This window comes from Lontra canadensis, unplaced genomic scaffold (assembly GCF_010015895.1).
Source record: "Lontra canadensis isolate GAN:19392208 unplaced genomic scaffold, GSC_riverotter_1.0 scaffold3, whole genome shotgun sequence".
Lineage (NCBI taxonomy): Eukaryota > Metazoa > Chordata > Mammalia > Carnivora > Mustelidae > Lontra > Lontra canadensis.
In genome coordinates, this window is record NW_022630997.1 from 14,352,409 (window position 1) to 14,367,210 (window position 14,802).

At 40.4% G+C, this 14,802-nt stretch overlaps 1 protein-coding gene across 6 annotated transcripts in view; it reads right to left on the minus strand.

Annotated features, from left to right (window-relative positions):
• The window catches only part of CFAP58 (cilia and flagella associated protein 58), a 117,541-nt gene that overhangs the window by 77,252 nt on the left and 25,487 nt on the right, over window positions 1–14,802 (minus strand). For all 6 annotated transcript variants that reach the window (XM_032880589.1, XM_032880590.1, XM_032880601.1 and 3 more), the window contains 6 exons: window positions 13,305–13,586; window positions 10,727–10,875; window positions 7,640–7,796; window positions 6,578–6,772; window positions 4,027–4,164; window positions 1,869–2,028 (listed from right to left, as the gene is read on the minus strand). In XM_032880589.1, the coding sequence (XP_032736480.1) occupies window positions 1,869–2,028; window positions 4,027–4,164; window positions 6,578–6,772; window positions 7,640–7,796; window positions 10,727–10,875; window positions 13,305–13,586 (1,081 nt within the window). The remainder of the gene's footprint in view (window positions 1–1,868; window positions 2,029–4,026; window positions 4,165–6,577; window positions 6,773–7,639; window positions 7,797–10,726; window positions 10,876–13,304; window positions 13,587–14,802) is intronic.

Sequence of the window (14,802 nt, forward strand, 5' to 3'; positions counted from 1 at the left end):
CCAGACTGAGTTCAGGAACTAGGAGATGTAAGGGCTGAAATGCCACTCTTTGATCAGGCACATTAAAAGAAAGAGTTCCCTAAGAAGAAATAATAATGTTAACAAGATCTATAAAATAACCAGAGGAGAGAGCATGATGATTTCTGTGAACATGATTTAAGGATGAAGGATTGGGTCCAACACGGAATGAATAATTTTTTTTTCCAAAACTTAGAACTCTTTCAAGTAAAAATATAGAAATGTAAATGTGGGAATGTTTTGTAAGTCACTAAACCAGTTACAAAATATGATCTAGTAATTCCGTTTCTCTTCCTGTCACTGAAGACATTAGATCATAAACTTCATGCAAGACCACCAGCATTCTGAGGGCAGAGACCTCCACGTACCTAATGCCAACCTTACTGCCTGCACATAGTAGGCACCCAATCTACTGAGGGAATGAATGGACAAATTGTCAAGATAAGCCACAACTGTACCTCCATAAAAGATTATTTCCTCATGTCTGAGAAGAAAAAATATCTGTACTTTTCAAAGTCTTACATAACAAATACAGTTGACTGTTGAACAACACGGGAGTTAGGGATGCCCATCCCCCATGAAGCTGAAATTCACCTAAAACTCTGACTCCCCCAAAACTTAACTACCAATAGCCTACCGCTGACCAAAAGCCTCACGGATAACAGAAACAGTCCATTAACATACCTTCTGTATGTTATACGTATTTCATACTATATTCTTACCATAAAGTAAGCTAGAGAAAAGAAAATGGCATTAAGAAAATAAAGTAAATACATTTATACTGTACTGTATTTATTTTAAAAAATCCACATATAAGTGGACCCACACACTTCAAACACATGTTGTTTAGGATCAAGTGGATTTCTGAAAACCTTACCTAGAGATCTAGGTTTTACCTAACTTTTAGTGAAGCAGTGTATATGTTTATGTTCTGATCTATGTTGCCTCACCCGGTGACCTACAACTCACGGTAGCCCACATAAGTTCAATGACGAGTTCCTGCCTCACATACTCTGGTGTAGTTAAATTCAAACCCAGATACCCTATCTTCAAGTCTGGAGCAGTTTCTCCCACACCAAATTCGACTAGTAAATCCTATTTTCAATTCTTTTCTTTTTCAGAATGAGATGGCATTTTATCTTACTACTTATATAAATAGTAATATACCTGGAGAATAACTGATGCCAGTTAGTAAGCACTTACAATGTGTTAAGTACTATCCACAAGTGCTTTATGGGTATTAGTCCATCTCGTTCCCCAAAAGTAAATACGACAAAGGTGGGATCCAAACCCAGGTAGACATGACCCTATAGTTTGTATCCTTAATGATTTTTCTGAGCTATAATGGCCTTCCATGGCACTTAAATTTTTCCTGCACAGGGAAATGTGATAGCAGGTAAAACAAGTGTTCACCGCATGGTAAAGTAGTTAGGAGCCTTTTAGATTCTTGGTACAATATTATCCCAAATATTGCTAGTGGGGGACATTCGTTTTAATCTATCCCTTATCATCCATGAGAAAAGGGGCTAAAGCAGGAGGTCATGCAGAACCAAGAGCTAAGAGTACAGATGTTATTTATTCCAATGACAAGTACAGAGCAATACTTTTGGCTGGATTTACGTTGTGCCAAGATAGTCTGTTGAAGAATTTTTTCAGGTAAAAAAGTGAAAGATATTCAAAATGATGTCCCCAGCATATTGGCTGCTCACCAGCTGGAAAGCTGTTTTACTGATTATATTTGGCATGGCTTGTGTTTGTACGCGTAGAGCCCTGGGTCACCAAATGCCATCAGCCATCAATGAAATGTTTACAAAGGAATAAAACAAAGCACAAAGTGGTCCTTGGTTTACCTCTCTCTAACCCCAAGATCTGATTTTTTAAAGTTTCCCTGTTCTGCTCCACTTCTAACTTTTGATCTTCAATCTGGTGCAGTTTCTTATGGATTTGTTCTCTGATTTTGTTGAGCTTCCCAATGTCAAGCCGCATCTGATGGACTTCCTCCTCTTTGGCCTGGAATTAATGAGACACCATTAACCGGGGACACTCGGTAAATAAAGGACCAGTGACTTCATGATGGTAAATTCAGAACCAGTAAAAGGAAATTGTTCCCGTGTCAATGCAAGTTTGCTCTACGGGTTAAACACACACACACACACACACACACACACACACACACACACACACTGTTTGGTCTTGAGAGAAATTGAAAAACTATTCTCTGAATAGTGGCTATGTAAGCAAAAAAAAAAAATAATGAAAAGACTGATCAGACCTGATGTCTCAAGGCACCACTGAGTTGTTGAATCCAACAGGATAAGAATGCTGAGTCATATGTATCATAAATATGTGAATTTTGTGTACAAATGCTATATTTGATGGACAATTTTTACGGACTCACAGAGTGATCTCTCTCAGAAGATTATTAACATGTTATAACGTATTCCAATGCTCTTGTGAACCCACATGGCCAGTGTAGGACAATAACATACACTAGTGGAAGGGCCCTCCCTCCTCAACAGATGTGGGTCTGTGGGTATACATAGAGATAAACAGACAGGGCAACACAAACAGGCAAGTCTACATAATGGTGAAAAGTATCAAAATAATAATTCTAGCAAAAGAAAGCACTAGATTTTTGTCAATGGATTTTGAGTTTTGTGACTTCTTTAAATTTAAGTTCATTTTTTAAAATTTGCCATTCTTAGAAATTACCAGAAAAGCAACCAGTGATTCTTCCTCAAATAAACATTAGCAATTATCCCTAGCTCTTGACAAGGAAGAAACTGCACTGAGCTGGGCATGTTATTCTCGGATTCTTGCTGGAAATAGAATTCTGTATGTTCAGAATCTGATAACAACAATACTCCATCTTTCAAGGTGCCCCATTCTTGTTATCAAAGAAGAGAATTAATGGCATAAGTATTTTTACTTTAATTTCACCTTAGGGGCTAATATATTATTTTTCCTTAAGTAGCCATTTCATTTCTGCTGCCATTTACAGCTTTCTCATAAAGAATGGTTTCAAGTCAAACCATTCTGGACTGCTTTAAATGCTCCTCTGTCTCAGATTTACATGGTCTAAATTAGCTGAACTAAGGCCCTTTCCAATTAGAGTGTTAGAATGTTCTAACTCAGTAGTTATTAATCCAGACCCTGTGGTTAGAAGTCAGAAAAATCCTGGAAACCTGAGACAGCATTCAAAACAAGATGCAAGATGTGTGCATAAGTGTGTGTGTGTGTGTGTGTGTGCGCGCGCACGTGTGTGTGTGTGTGTGTGCATGCTGTCATCAGACTGTCAAAAGGGCCTGTGATGCAAAAATTGTTATGATTCACTGATCAAACCCATGTATCATTCTTGATTGGTCACTCATTTTGTGTCTAGTATCCTAAACATAACCGGAGGCTTTATGGATTTTTTTCAGAATCAATGATAAACATAAACCTGCTGTATTACGCATGTAGGTATATAATATGTACCCAAGAAAAAACTGTTATCTAACATAATTTGCAAGCAGTCTTCATTGAGTCCTGGGAGAAGAATGGAGACTGTCTTGAAATTTGCAGGACAAAAGTAAGAATCATGGTTCCACAATCCTGGAAGGAGATACACAGTAGTGCTAATCCATTCCCGACAGCTCCCATTCCACCTTCTCCGGAATCATAAAATATAATCTGACCTTTTTGCTACTCACCCACATAAATGGTTTCTAGCTGAGGGCAACTAGTTACTTCCAAGGCTAAGTTACAGAGATGAGCACCTGAGCTCATTTTCGAAAACATTTGCATAACCATGTGATCAATATTCAGGTTTGTGGTCTTAGAAGAATGGAAGTCATCAAAGTATCTCCTTCCAGGCAGAAAACCACCACTGAAAGCTTGTGCCTGCCTCTGACATATTGAGGCTAGTACAGGTTACCTAACCAAGGGCTCCAGCCACAAAAGCAAACCTATATTAATAGGGTGTGAAGGAGCACGTGCTAAGGAACTGATAGGTCACTTGGTGCTTACTTTGAGCTCCAAAGACTTCTGTTGGTTTTCCTGGGATAGCTGCTCGCAAACCAAACTGTGTTGTTCATTCTCTTGCTGAAGTTTAGAATTTCTCATCTGAAACTGCTCCAGTTCCTTTGCGGCTCTTTCGTTCAATATCTGAAAGGCGCAGAATGAGCTGGTTAATGCTTTTTAATCTGATTATAATATCTGCATATGCACACAGGAGACCCCCACCAACCTCCTGGGACAGTCACAGCAAGCACACTTTCTTTGTCTTTGTAGAAATTGATCTTTATCCCTGGCGAAAGCACTAATGCACTCAAATATGACAAACGTTAGATGGCTGAGGAAAACGAAGCCTTCTAATGAATAACACAGAGAGCATAATTTTTTTCCGGAGAGCCTTGGGAAGTCTTGTTCACAGGTGGCGGATAAATATTTTAATGCCTGTTTGCCATTTGGCAAGCTTCACACACACAACAATTGCTATAATCATTGCAAATGAGCTAGAGATTCAAACGGGTTTTATCAGCTGTGGGGCTGGGATGCTACATCTTCAGAAGCAAATCCTGCATTAACATGCCTACCACATTTTCATGAGCAGAAATTCACGGACACCAACACAGAGACAATTCCCCTTAAATCCAACTGAAGTCAAAACCATGGAAAAGCAGAGCCGTGATTTCTGTCTGCCCGACTTCAGGGTCAGTCAGGTTTCCTCTTCCCTACCTTGACTATCCTGAGCAGACACAGTTTTCTTTAAAAAAAGAATATATTAACAGTGGGGGGAATCATTTCTATGGGCAGACTAGTGAGAGGACAGAGGTATAGCAAATGTGCTGAAGGGAAAAGAGAGAAGATAGTTTGGACAATTATTCCAAAATATAACCTGATGTAAGCAAAAGTTAAACATGGGAAGAATCCATCCAGTTTCCCATCAATAGGGACTCAATAAAATATAGCCCTCGATGCTAAAAAGAAATTGTCTTTTACATGAGCCCTGGATATTGCTAAACGAAGCACTGTAGTTTGATCGTGATATTAAAAACCTCTCATATTCCATGCTCCACGATGTCTCATGTTTTCCTGGTAGATACTTGCACGTTATAAAGTACCTATCTGATGTCTGGCTTTAACAAAATTAATGAGGCAAATGGAAAAGAAATGTGTTCTAATATCTATTTTTTAAGTGGCAAAATGCTGTATGGCTTGTCAATTCCTTGGAACCTTCCTAAGAGAAAATATTTTCAAGGAATGACTTTTCTCAATTACATGAATTGCTTCTTTAAGAAATGAGAGGAAAAAGGGGGCCTGCTGGGCTCAGTCAGTTGGGCATCTCTTAATTTTGGTTCAGGTCATGATCTCAGAGCTGTGGGATCAAGCCCCGCCTCAGGCTTGACCGCCCAGGGCTCTGGGCTCAGCAGGGAGCCTGCTTCTCTCCCTCTCCCTCCTCCCCTCCCCCAGCTTGCACACACATGTTCTTTCTCTCTCCCTATCCCACTCCATCTCTAAAATAAATACATAAATCTTAAAAAAAAAAAAATGAAAAAAGACAGACCAGAATTAAAATGATTTGAGTTACGTTAAACTGCTATCACAGGGGAAATGTTAAAAATAGTACCATATTTAAAATGCATAAAGATTGAATATGGCTTCCTAAACTTGAGATTTAAAAATAAGCCTATTAAAAATAAATCATGTAATGGTCACACAGTGAATACCATGGGTGTGACTGCCCTACTGAGCTCCGTCCAACAGAACTTTCCGCATGACGATGAATGTTCTCTAGCTGTGCTGTCTGATGCGCTACCTACCTTGAGGCTAGTGAGCACCTGGAATGGTACTAGAGCAACTGAGGACTTAAGGTTTTCATTGTATTTAATTTTAACTAACTTAAATTTAAATCACCGCATGTAGCTAGTGGCTACCGGAAGGACAGTGTCCCCCCTATCACTAGGTGGCAACATAAATGAATCCCGTAAACAAAATACTGAGCCAAAGACATTAAACACAAAACAGTACACCCTTTATGACTGCATTTTTGTAAAGTACAAAAACAGACAAAACTAAACAGCTAAGAATTCAGAACAGAGGTGAACTCTGGGAAAGAGAATGGCTGGGAGGGGACACAAGGGGACATCCGGGGTAGTGTTTACTGGGTCGGGTGCAGGTGACCAAGATATGTTGAAGTGGAGAAAACTCATGCAGCTGTATTTTGTATTTATTTTATTTGGATTTATGTATTTATTTTAGAGACAGAGTGGGACAGGGAGAGAGGGAGAACATGTGTGTGCATGTAATTGTGACTTACATGCTTTCTAATGTGTATATTACATACATCAATAGAAAGTTCAAATGAAATTAACATGTTGGAGCTGAAAAAAAAAGAAAAGAAAAGGAGGTCATGTCTACTTAACCGAATTGTTCAAAGAGCAAGGCAAAGCTAAACGTTGTGTTACCCACATCTCTCGTGAAGAGAGTTTGCTGCTTTCCAAAGAAAATTCAAGGAGCTCCAAAGGCACCCTCCTTGTATTTGCGGGGACCGCGGTGCAGCCCACACCCAGCACACCTTCTGCTCCTTCAGCTGCTGCTCCAGCTTCTGAAGCTCCTCCTTGCTCTTCTGCACGTACTGCTGGAGGGCCTTGATTTCTGTCTGCCTGGTGTCCATGTCCATCTGGACCTGCCTGAGCTCCTTCTCTAGTTTTTCCTTCTTCCGAGACTCCCGTGAAGCTTCGTTCTGACGTTGCTGGATTTCTTGCTGGAACTAGGGGTGCAGAAAGGGTAGGGAGGAAAGAGATGAAGCCCACGCCAGGACACGTCTCAACCAGCCAAGACTTCTCCCTTTCTCAAATCTTATAATTTCAGGACAGTCACCTTGTAGTAGCCTTTCCCCTGCAGGACGGTCATCTTTGAACTCCAATGTTTAAACTTTGTAAGAATATTCTGTATTGTTTTTCAGAGCCTTAACACCAGACATCCACCCAGATTGTGGGAATGAATCCACAAAGAATGGTATAAAATCCAATTAAATATGGAAGGCCAGAATTCTAGAGATGTTAAGCATGGGAAGAATTCATCCAATTTTCTATCAATAGGATCTAAATAAAATGTCACCGGTTACCCCAAATAGGAAATTATGTCTCGCATGAGTCCTGGATATTACTAAATAAAACATTATAGTTTTATCATGATGGCCAAAATCTCTGAAAAATCTTTCTGTCATCTCATGCTCAAAGGAGTCTCATGTCTTTGTCCTGGAGATTGCACATGTGAATCATCTATTTGACTTCTGGACTTATATAAAAGGGTTCAGAAAGGGTCCTTACAAAGGAGAAGAGCTAAGGAAGCTACTTCCACCATTCCCAAACGGTGGAAGGGCAACCTGGCCTTTACCAGGGACACCTTCTTAGACCAAAATTGTAAGCAGTGCCCTGTCTTAGTGACTTCTCAGACACAGAATGTTGAGAAGAAATGTACACGTCAAACTGCTCTTGCAAAAACAAACCAGAGAAACAAGCAGAACTGTGGATGCTTTGTTTGGACACCAGGGGGTAAATCTAAAAGAGGAGCAAGATGGGAAAGACTTCTGGGAGGTAATGGTCTTTCCTCTTGCCCTCCATGGCAGAGCGACCTGACTGATGGTCTGCTCCGCCTCTTCTCTGCTTCGCTCTGTTTCCTGTTGCAGTTCAGTGGTCTGAGCTAAGGACTCTCGTAATTTCACCACTTCTGACAAGAGCTGGTCTCGCTCCTTGGTCACTTCTTCTTTGAACTTCAGTAAATCTCGGATACTAGAAAAAGAAGAACACAGGAGTCAGACGAAAAGGCCATCCTGCTCAGGAGTCCTCCTTATCACCTGAGCTTATATTCACAGGCAAGACTCCAGGTCAAGGACTAACACTATTCAGGTGTGAAAGAGAAAGATCTTTATGCCCTGACCATCAACATGGTAGCTGCTTGTGAGCTGTTAACTGAAAAAGAAGTTCCAATAATAATATATATAATATGATCCCTCTTCTGATCTTTAAGTATTTATAGTATCTATGTGTGTGTGTGTGTGTGTGTTTTATAGGCATTTTTATAGAAGTCCAGAAAAATCGATTGATACTGGTAACTGGTTATCTCTGAAAAGCAAGACTACTGGCTATTATCAATTCTTATAATTGACCCTAAGGAGGTATTAACTGAAGACATTATTTGGTTAATATATCAGTGGAGGGCTATGATCACAGCCATAACGTCTAAAATGAAGCATAAACATAAACAAATAATACACATTGCCAGTTTTCTATCCATTCACCCACAGAGATTAGTTTCTTCTAAAGGGATACAGCCCAGATAAAATGTTCCCAAGAACAAAATTTGGAAAATCATTCATGATGCCAGTTTTTAGAGAGTATATGATCATATTTGTTTATTTGACCTCTAAACAAGTTACTTCCACATCTCAAAAACCATTACGTATGATTTGGCATGATTTTCCACAGGATTAGTGTTTTGAAAGTAGAAAGACTATGTCTGATCTGACCTGTGCAGCAGAATTAAGGTCTAGAGCAAGGCAGCTATGTGAGCGCCAAGAAAGCAGAGAACTTGAACTTGAGGCACTTCCCACTGTTAGCCATCAAATGACTGTTGGAAGCACAGCAATCTGACAATGTTTATTTACCAATAACTTTGATAGAACATAACTATTTAATAGGAAGCCTTCAAGATTGGGGCGCCTGGGTGGCTCGGTGGGTTAAAGCCTCTGCCTTCAGCTCCTGTCATGATCCCAGAGTCCTGGGATCAAGCCCCACATCGGGCTCTCTGCTCAGCGGGGAGCCTGCTTCCTCCTCTCTCTGCCTCTGCCTGCCTCTCTGCCTACTTGTGATCCTATCTGTCAAATAAATAAATAAAATCTTAAAAGAAAAAAAAGAAGAAGAAGCCTTCAAGACTGCATTCAGCTTCTTCTCCAGAAACAAAACCTCGAATTCCAAGGTTACTATGAAGACAGCTACACCTAAGCGCACTGTTGAAGATGAAATTCTGGCCTGGATAGTTTCTTCAGTTCTCCTCCTTGCCGTGTTCCAATTCTCATTAATACCCCCTCTAACTGGGGTGCCTCGGTAGCTCCGTCAGTTAAGCATCTGACTTCTGCTCAGATCATGATCTTGGAGTGGTGGGATCGAGCCCTGCATCAGGCTCCACACCTGTGGGGAATCTACTTCTTCCTCTCCCTCTCCTTCTGCCCCTTTGCCCATTTGTGCCCTCTCTCTCTCTCTCTCTCAAATAAATAAATAAATAATCTCTAAAAAAAAACCAAAACCACTCCCCCTAACCACTCAGTTCCTTCACACTGCTCTTCAGTAGTTGCTCTGATCATGCTTGACTTCTTTAATGAGACAATAGAGCCCATTACTATGGACACTGCATCTTCTGTTAGTTTTTCCTATCCCCTCCCCAATGCCTCCACTTAGAACTATCTCTCAACATTGGATAAATGCATCTAGAAATCATGAGAAACCTAGACAGCAGTTAGATATGGTTACAAATGGCTAAGGAGGTGTGTGTGCTCATCCCTGACTCATTAATTAATGAAAGGTTTGGCATGCCCTGCACAGTGCTAGCCTCCTAAAGGGAAGGTAAAGGCATCTTCCTTCAAGGAGTTCACAGCCTAATGGGTAGCAAAGCATATCAACGAATAATTTCAATACAATGTGATCAGTGCCATACTTGAGATAGATGTTGGTTAGGTTCTATGGCAACAGAGAACACAGTGACTCTTGTGCTTAGCCATTGGTTCTGGGAGTGGGAAGAAGGTTGAAACAGAGATGCTGAGAGTGATGAAATTAAGATGGTGTTCGAGGTAGGTCTTGAAGGGTGCATGGTTGTTTATGGTGTGGCAAAAGGAAGCAAAAGCATTTGTGGCATAGAAAACACCATGTTCAAGGTGTGGAGCCATAAGCAAGCATGGTGTTTCTGGACAGGACTCTGGCAAGGCTGACGGGCAGATCTATGCAGGGCCCTGAAAGACATGTTCAAGACTGGACTGCATCCTTTGGGAACAGGAAGATATTGAAGGTGTTTGGAACATGTGCTGGAAGTAGAAGCACACAGGTACATGTTTCAGCAGCCTAAATCTGATATGTGGAAAATGGTGCAGAGGGGAGATGTCTCCTTACAGGCAGGGAGACCACTGCGCCATCCCTCACCAAATCCAGCAGAGAATGGAGCCCAAAGCAAGGCATTAGCATTGCTGCTAGGGAGCAGGGAAAGACAGAAGTGATGCTTAGAAAACAGAATCAACAAGGTGAAGCTTTAAGGAATAAAGGCGTGGCCTAGAACCTGAGAAGTAGGAAAGATGGTGATGGGACAAATCATAGGAGTTGGGGGGTTGGGGAAGAAGCTGGCAATCAGAGCAGAAAAGCAACCATTCCACACAGTTCGAAAGAAGGAAAGAAACCTAAAATATTTACTCATTTTGAAATTGTAGTACTTAAGTCTGCATAGCCAGAAGTTTAATGGAACCACAAATTAGGATTCTTGGGTATGGAGAAAGGGAGCAATAAAAACAAACAAAAAAAAACCCTAGATGGAAAACAATCTCCAGGAAACCACCACAGGAGGAGACTCTTGTATCACAAAGAACATTCAAGGTGACTTTGCAAGCCCCCTGCCAGCTGCTGAAGAAGGGGGCCTCCACAAAAGCAAGTTCAACATCCATCAAGAAGCCATCACCTACTTGCTATCCTGGTCCATGGACAGTCCAGACCCCTGCTCCACTAGTTTGGTGAGGTTCACTATTTCCTCTTTCAGGGCAAGGATCGTGTCCTTTGCCTTCTGCTCTTTGTCATAGGCCGAGTCCACCATCTTCCAGGCCTTTTCAATTTCCTATATGGGTCACAGGACATCAGTGAGAAAAACCAAACTAGGATCCAGATGCAAGATACATTGAGCAAAGAGAATAATAAAACAACTCCAACAGAGTAGTTGTTTATGGGAAAAGAGGGTTCCACATTACACATTATGCATTTCATTGATATGGACTTACTGAATTGCTCAACATTAACTAGTCAATACTGAACAGCAGGTTTAGGAGGGGTCCTGGCTCTCATCCTACAAGGACTGCTATGACTAGGAGGATATTTCTAATAAATATGTTAAGATTGGCTTACGAAATTAAAAATGAAATTTTAGGGGTGCCTGGGTGGCTCAGTGGGTTAAGCATCTGCCTTCCGCTCAGGTCATGATCTCAGGGTCCTGGGATCAAGCCCCACATCGGGCTCTCTGCTCAGTGAGGAGTCTGCTTCCCCCGCCCCCTGCCCCTGTCTCTCTGCCTATTTGTGATCTCTCTCTCTGTCAAATAAATAAATAAAATCTTTTTTAAAAAATGAAATTTTATGTGCTTTCCAAGCCCAGATATTTTTGGAGCAAAAAAAAAATTAGGAGTGGCCCTGGATCCAAGTCCTAAATTTGGAGCCCCTGGTAGATTCCAAATTTAAAAAACTTGTTTTGATCTCAGGTCCCAAGTAAGCAGTCCTGAATGGCAATGTCAGCCTTAGAATAATTCAGAGGAAGGTGGTCTTCACTGTCACGAAATTGTACACAACAGGCCTGGTGATTCCCATCCCAAACCCACACCCAGGTCTTCTCTTCAAATGCTTACAGGGGAAAAACAATGCCCCTGGCTGGAGTGGAAACAACTCATGCAGTTTGGGGCTTCTTACTATTATGAAATGCAATGTGGAATATTAACATAAGTACTTAGAAGGGAATTGCAGCCATTCAAATAAGCAAACAAAGTATAGTAAATGTTGCAACAGCCTTGAGTTTTACCCTGCCCCTCAATTTTCTTGCAAAATTTTGTCCAGTGGAATGTGAGTCCTTTATACAGGTAAGAACCTATAAGCTCTAGGTGACAATATTCCAGTTTCATGTTGACAAGGCATAAAATGAGTGGAAGAGAGGATTTCCATAAATTCATGCTATCACATTAGAGAGAGAAAGGAGTCTTATGGAGTATTTTTTTATAGCAACCATATGTACTATTTTCAGCAAAACAAATGAAGGATATTTAAATGAAACTATGATTATATGAAGTTTTGTCCCCATCAATCACCAATTATACTTTAATCTGTTCATGACTTCCATTTCCAGTTTTTTAATTTACAATAAAAAATGGTTTTTTTTTTCTCATCATAAGATGAATTAAAGTCTTCTCTTACTGGTTTTTCAGCAAAAAAGGAGAAAATAAGGGGTGCCTGGGTGGCTCAGAAGGTTAAAGTCTGCCTTTGGTTCAGGTCATGATCTCAGAGTCAAAGTCTGCCTTTGGCCCAAGTCATGATGTCAGGGTTGTGGGATCAAGTCCCACAGCAGGCTTCTTACTCAGTGGGGAGTCTGTTTCTCCCTCTGCCGCTTTTCCCCCTGCTTATGCTCGCTCGCTCGCGCTCTCCCTCTCTGTTGAATAAATGAGTACAATCTTTAAAAAAGAAGAAGAAAATGACAATAGAGAGAAAATGGCACTTTAAAAAGGTCATTTCTAAGAAAACAGATGTCATAATTTGCACTGGTCTTAGAAATTCATTTAAATTGGGTGATGTTTCATTGTATGATATCAAGGGACTTAACTAAAAAGTTCATGAGTTATTTCTCATCACCAGGGTTTTAATTATAAATTAAAATCTCTTAACCTTTTATCATCCTGAGATCAACAAGAAACATTTACATTTTACTCTCAAAATAATGTAACACACTTGAGAGTGAAAAAAATAAAGGGTAAAATGGAGGCATAGTTCCTCAACATCCCCCAGATTGAATCCCTGGTCTCCCATTATGAGGACCTGGGAGGATCAAGGAGAAAGCAAGATCATAAAAATTACTGTCTAAGAATTCTCAAGGTAATTTCTCCTAAAGCAGTGAGAAAAGCAAAAACATTAAAACATCCCTTTAAAAAAAAATCCTTAACAAGCTATCATCATGAGATACCTAATTACTCTACTTATATCAAACAAGACATACAGAGCTCCCTAATATTACATTTACTTCCCTCTAATTCCTTTTGCTAACCCAGTATTTCTTAGAAACCAAGCCAGTAAGGTTCTATATTATTTTTGCATCGTGAAATTCACCCAGGCTAATTATTTCCTTTGAAAATGAACTTTATTCCCTAGGCTTAATGAATACATGAATCATGTAAATTTTTACTAAATAACTCATTTACTACCAGCCTAGAGCTGCCAAGATGAGGAAAGAAAGACGTTTTAAATATAGGATGCATTTATGGCAGCTCAGCCTCAGCTCGTTTCTACAAGATCGCTAACCTTCTTCAGGGACGCAATGGTGGTCTGATCATCCTGGGACAGCTTCAGGGCAGTGGCGACCTTCGCAGAATTAACCACAATCTCTGCATTTAGCTCTCTGCATTTGGCCATCAGACGCTTTTCATTGTCGTAAGACTTCTTCATGACAGCATGAAGCTTCTCATATTCGATTCGAAATTTATCCAGACTTTTGTCCCCTGAAAGTTCACTGAGAACATCCTGAAAATCCCTTTCGATTTCTTCATATGCAGTTTCTTCCAGCGCTAGCTTTTCACTCTTTTCCTGTCCACAAAATCAGGGAGAGGAATGAGTATTGCAACGTGAAACACCATTCCTATTCGGGGAGTGCTATTATTAGCTATGAATACAAGACCTTCAGCAAAGGAAAATAAAAGCCCCTGACAAGACATCTTGTTCATCCCCTAATGCATGTATATATGTATGCATGTTTATAATATATATATATAATATATATATTATATATATATAACATTATTATGTTTATAATATCATATATATATATATAAAATACTAATATTTCCTACCACATGGTGTCGAAGAGCGAATTAAATAGGATCATTCACATTGAACACTTGACCACATGCCTGGCAAACAGGAGGCACCCAATAAATTTTGAAAGCTATTATGATTATGCCAAGCCCTGATTTGTTTTCACTTCATCTTGCTTCTTATTGCCCCCAGAACTGCAGCAGAAAGCCATGGCACCTCCTGGTCAGTTATAAGGAGATTTTGGTGTCAATACCATGAAGTCACGCATACTGACAATGAACCCCATCCAAAATATGGAGTAGTCTCCTAAAAGATATTCCATCGTTCTTATCTTTTAAAATAAATAGGGAGGTGCCCTCCACAGGTGTATTGAGATGCCCCCTGTGCCACGTTCACAGGCCTTCTCCAGATTTGCTTCCCAGGCTCAGCTAGACATTTTTTTAAGCCCAGACATACAGATGTAATTCAAACATATCTGGCTATGACTTCGAGGAGAACCTGGGAACCAGTTATATAAGAATTCTCATTTCTCTAGTGTTAAGGGTTGAATTTGTCCCCCAGAAAGTTATGTTGAAGTTCTACCATGCCTATAAATGTGACTTGTTTGGAAGTAGAGTCATTATATATATGTAATCCACTAACTTGCAGTCATACTGGAGTAGGGTGGGCCCTATAAGCCTCCTTATAAAAAGAGGGAAAATTATAACTGCATAGTGATGGATGTCTAAATTTATGGTGGTAGGAGCGCCTGGGTGGCTCAGTGGGTTAAAGCCTCTGCCTTCAGTTCAGGTCATGATCCCAGGGTCGGGGGATCGAGCCCTGCGTCAGGCTCTCTGCTCAGCGGGGAGCCTGCTTCCCCCTCTCTCTCTCTGCCTGCCTCTCTGCCTCTCTGCCTCTCACTGCCTGTCAAATAAATAAATAAAATCTTTAAATAAATAAATAAATAAATTTATTGTGGTAATTGTTTTAATATATATACATACACATA